This window comes from Gossypium arboreum, chromosome 6 (genome assembly GCF_025698485.1).
Source record: "Gossypium arboreum isolate Shixiya-1 chromosome 6, ASM2569848v2, whole genome shotgun sequence".
Classification (NCBI taxonomy): domain Eukaryota; kingdom Viridiplantae; phylum Streptophyta; class Magnoliopsida; order Malvales; family Malvaceae; genus Gossypium; species Gossypium arboreum.
The window spans coordinates 126,914,827-126,918,432 of NC_069075.1; the positions used below are offsets into that span (position 1 = coordinate 126,914,827).

The window sequence follows — 3,606 nt, forward strand, 5'->3', positions numbered from 1 at the left end:
TTCCAATTAAACACTTTAAATACGTTACCAACATTGGACGCTCTCCGGTCAACAAACATTATCAATGTACAAAGGTACAACTTCAATGTGCGGTACATTGGACTGCCATTTAGAAAGTTACATATTTTAATGATAAATTAATTATTTCGTAATAAAATAATAACATAAGTAATTAAATAAAATTTTTTATATATAAATAACTAAAATATAAACTGAAATAAATAAAATAATTATTTTGACACTTAGACAGTTTCCAATTAAATACTTTAAACACGTTACCAACATTGGACGCTCTCCGGTCAACAAACATTATCAATGTACAAAGGTACTACTTCAATGTGCGGTAGATATATGTTAAATCGCACAATTATATCCATGGCTTAACATTCTTTTTTTCCTTCTGTTGCTTTCACTGTCAGAAACAATGATCGGAGACTTAGAGAAAATGTTGGCGGTAGGCCTGATCTGGGGCGCCACTAACGCCGCAATGCGCCGTGGCGCACTCCTTTGGGACCGATATCTCAAGTCCTCTCCAAACTCAGGCGACCCACCTCGCAAGTTCTACCAAAAGCTCCTCAATTCCTTATCCAATTGGCTAACCCTCCTTTTGTTTTGGCAATATTCGATCCCTTTCTTCATCAACCTCTCCGCCTCCGCCACCTTTTTCGCTATCTTAGGCCAGGCTCCGATTTCGCTCGCCGTCCCCGTCACCAACGCGACCACGTTTGCTGCCACCGCCGTTTCTGCAATCCTATTGGGTGAGGAGACCCGGATCGGTCATACTCTGTTGGGTACGGGTTTTATTGTTTTGGGTGTTTCGCTTTGTATCACGTGATCTGCATGTGCTTTTCTTTTAGGCCTATTCTGGTATTGCATTTGGTTGAACACTAGAAGTCATTATTTATTTTACCTTTCCTTTTTGAAGCAAAATCTAGAGCTCAAATTTTCATTTGGATGCTAAAGCAAATGAGAATACTGAAAATTAAATTATAACTGTATATGGATACAATTTTGCTTTCATGTGCAATAATCCTATTGGGAATAGTTTTATTCAATCTTCTTTCCTGTATAAAAATTATTGATGAATGGAATAGAACACAATGAACCGCACAAAATTTACTCAATCAAAATAGTAGGGAAAAAAGCAAAAAGAATTTTTGGGATGCATCAAAATTATTGTTGGGTTTATGTAGTAGGAAAAGAAATGGAATTCAAGAACTTTTCAATCCTTTTAGAATGTAGATGAGGGTCTCTTCATATTGATTGATTGCTGATGATGAGCTAGAACTGCTGTTTAAGACATTCAGGAGGAATCTGTCCATTTAATCTTTTAGTATCTTTGCAGTAGTCATAGATCATGAAGTTTTGTCTGACCCAATTCAATTGACCCATTTGGCTACTGCTCAACTGACTGAAACTAGGGGAAGTCCACCAGTTAGCTGGGGATTTGGTGGCACATTGATTGATACTCACTGGCCCATCCCACTTGCAAGCTCTTGCCCTGAACCTGCGGAATCGGGCAATGAAAGGTGAACTGTTCCAGTCAATCTTGACTAGCCCACCTCTTGTTGCCCAATTGTCCGCATTCCATAAACTGGCATGTACCCTCATGCCCTGCTTGTTGGGAAAGGCAATGCCATCCTTCTCATAGTTTCTGAAAACACGGATTGGCAGGTTGTCGATGTACCACCTGAAACGATCAAGTATTCTTTGTTAGTTTCATGAGAACAGTGAAATGCCTTGAGATTTGTAATTGCACATTTTGATTGCCTTGGAATTCACTGATAAATTGACAACAGAAGAAAAATAGCCTGCATTTGCTATATGCTTGAGCTATATTTATAATGAATATATTTGGAGAAAAGACACATGATATTCTAGCATAACTGAAGGGGAGCTAACTTACACAACTTCGGTGGGATTCCAGTGTATGGTGTAGTTGTGGAAATCAGCAGTCGGGTCAAACCACAGGTAGAATTGCTGTTCCCTGCTTCCATTTCCTTGGGTATAGATGTTTGTGTGAACAATATATGGTTGTCCAGAAACATTACCTAAGAACTCGAAGTCGATCTCGTCATGCTTGTCCCCTGTAGAGGTTACCTGTGTATATTTCAGAACGAAAGATTACACTGTTATATTCTTCATTATTTAATTTTCCTCTGTTCTTTCTAGTTCCTATGTAGTGCTTTAAAGAACTATAGTTAAGGTTAATTCGATTTACATTTGGTCATTGATACAGATAATTTTTAAGATATTATGTTGCAATTAAGTTGCTTTTCACATGTATTTCAAGAATCAAGTTTTGATTCTGTTGAATGTGGTTTGTCCAGAAAATTTGTTTTTGACTTGTGTTGACAGGACGAAAGGCCACTGAATATGAAGCTTTGCCAACGACAATCAAAGGTGATGTTTGTTAGAAATGTTAGCTTTACACACTGTTGCACTTACATAGTAGGCTGTGACTGTTCCAGCTGAGTTTCCAGGTACCAACTTGATTAGCATTTCAATGCTTCCAAATAAGAATGACCTTTTCGATTTAACAGCAGAACCTGAAAAAAATATGCAGCATTATAATGTTAAAGGATTAAATAATGTGTTTGAGTTTAATATTTGTGTCTTTGCATTAGCCAAACGAGTCATTTAATCAAGCGCTTATCGCAAGGTTACCTGAAGTTTGATCCAACACAAGTTGGAGGTCTTCACCATTGCCTGCAAAACTTGAATGATGAGCACCCCAGTTTATGTACATGCTCTTGGGAAAATTTGCTTCAACGAAACTCTGATCAACTACTACTGCAATGATGAAAAGAGCCAACAACAAAGCTTTTAAGCTAGGCATCTTTGATTGCATTGAAGAAGCTCGCTCGGGTATTTGTTAGCCAATGCCGTTGAAAAGGGATGCTTTTCTTCATTGTTCTGGACGGCTTTATATAAAGCAAGTTCCAGCAAATGTGCCTTACTCAGACTGAACCTTGTATTATAACTTTCTTTAAAAGAAAAATAAAATAAAACTTGAAATATGTTGAACTGGACTAATTGAGTCTAGCTGGTACGCGGAGAGGAAGAGAAATGAAAGGTCGTGCATGAGACTAACTCCAATAGTGGAATAACGAAGAGCTATAACAGCCAGCAACGGGTTGCGTTAGGCTTAGAGACCAAGCCGCCACAGTTAGACGTGCATGCTTATAGTCTAAATTTTTATTTTCGCTGTTGGAAAGACGCAGCAGCTTCAGCCTACTCGTTCCTTCAAAAAATACTAAAGTGCCGGAATGATAATAGATGATATTTGTAGATATTTTGATTTGATATTTATAGATTTGGACATAATACAAATTTAGAGTGGACGTGGATATTAACTCTCATATATTTATTATTTGAATCTGTTTCACTTTTTAAAATTTTTATTTCGAGAATACTTTTATACAACTTTAGTAAATTCTTATTAGTGCATAAAATAAATTAATTCAAATTTTGTAGCAAATTTACGAATTTAGATTTGGGTTTTACAAAAATTATAGATGTCATACTCTTTGCCATCCTCATGTAGGTTTGATAATCAAATTTTTTGAAAGTTTTACTAATACAAATATAGTACATTCACAAGTA

The 3,606-nt window shown here is 36.7% G+C and overlaps 2 protein-coding genes across 4 annotated transcripts; one reads left to right on the plus strand and one right to left on the minus strand.

The window, feature by feature from the left end:
• The first annotated feature begins 214 nt into the window (after positions 1-214).
• LOC108484288 (uncharacterized) lies at positions 215-3,036 on the plus strand. Of its 3 annotated transcripts, XR_008284373.1 has the most exons (4): positions 215-325; positions 420-791; positions 2,359-2,483; positions 2,663-3,036. XR_008284373.1 is itself a non-coding variant. In XM_017788020.2 (3 exons), the coding sequence occupies exons 1-3, from the start codon at positions 316-318 to the stop codon at positions 2,415-2,417; spliced, it is 441 nt and encodes a 146-aa protein (XP_017643509.1). In that variant the 5' UTR covers positions 215-315; the 3' UTR covers positions 2,418-3,036. The 3 variants fall into 3 exon arrangements, 2 of the variants coding, with proteins under 2 accessions (XP_017643509.1, XP_017643510.1); XM_017788020.2 differs by having other exon boundaries at positions 2,359-3,036; XM_017788021.2 differs by lacking the exons at positions 2,359-2,483; positions 2,663-3,036 and having other exon boundaries at positions 420-930.
• On the minus strand, positions 1,188-2,842 carry LOC108484286 (probable xyloglucan endotransglucosylase/hydrolase protein 26). The gene is made up of 4 exons (XM_017788018.2): positions 2,668-2,842; positions 2,449-2,549; positions 1,907-2,100; positions 1,188-1,690 (listed from the first exon to the last, which is right to left on the minus strand). Exons 1-4 carry the CDS (start codon positions 2,837-2,839, stop codon positions 1,282-1,284), a joined length of 876 nt encoding a protein of 291 aa, XP_017643507.2. The 5' UTR covers positions 2,840-2,842; the 3' UTR covers positions 1,188-1,281.
• Positions 3,037-3,606: the final 570 nt, after the last annotated feature.

Excerpts from the sequence above, each read along its gene's own strand:
- LOC108484288 (XM_017788020.2), top strand. Across the intron at positions 792-2,358 it reads GATCGGTCATACTCTGTTGG|GACGAAAGGCCACTGAATAT; the intron begins GTACGGGTTTTA and ends TTGTGTTGACAG.
- LOC108484286 (XM_017788018.2), bottom strand. The coding sequence starts at position 2,839 with ATGCCTAGCTTAAAAGCTTTGTTGTTGGCTCTTTTCATCATTGCAGTA. Across the intron at positions 2,101-2,448 it reads GAACAGTCACAGCCTACTAT|GTAACCTCTACAGGGGACAA; the intron begins GTAAGTGCAACA and ends AAATATACACAG. Across the intron at positions 1,691-1,906 it reads TGGAATCCCACCGAAGTTGT|GTGGTACATCGACAACCTGC; the intron begins GTAAGTTAGCTC and ends TGATCGTTTCAG.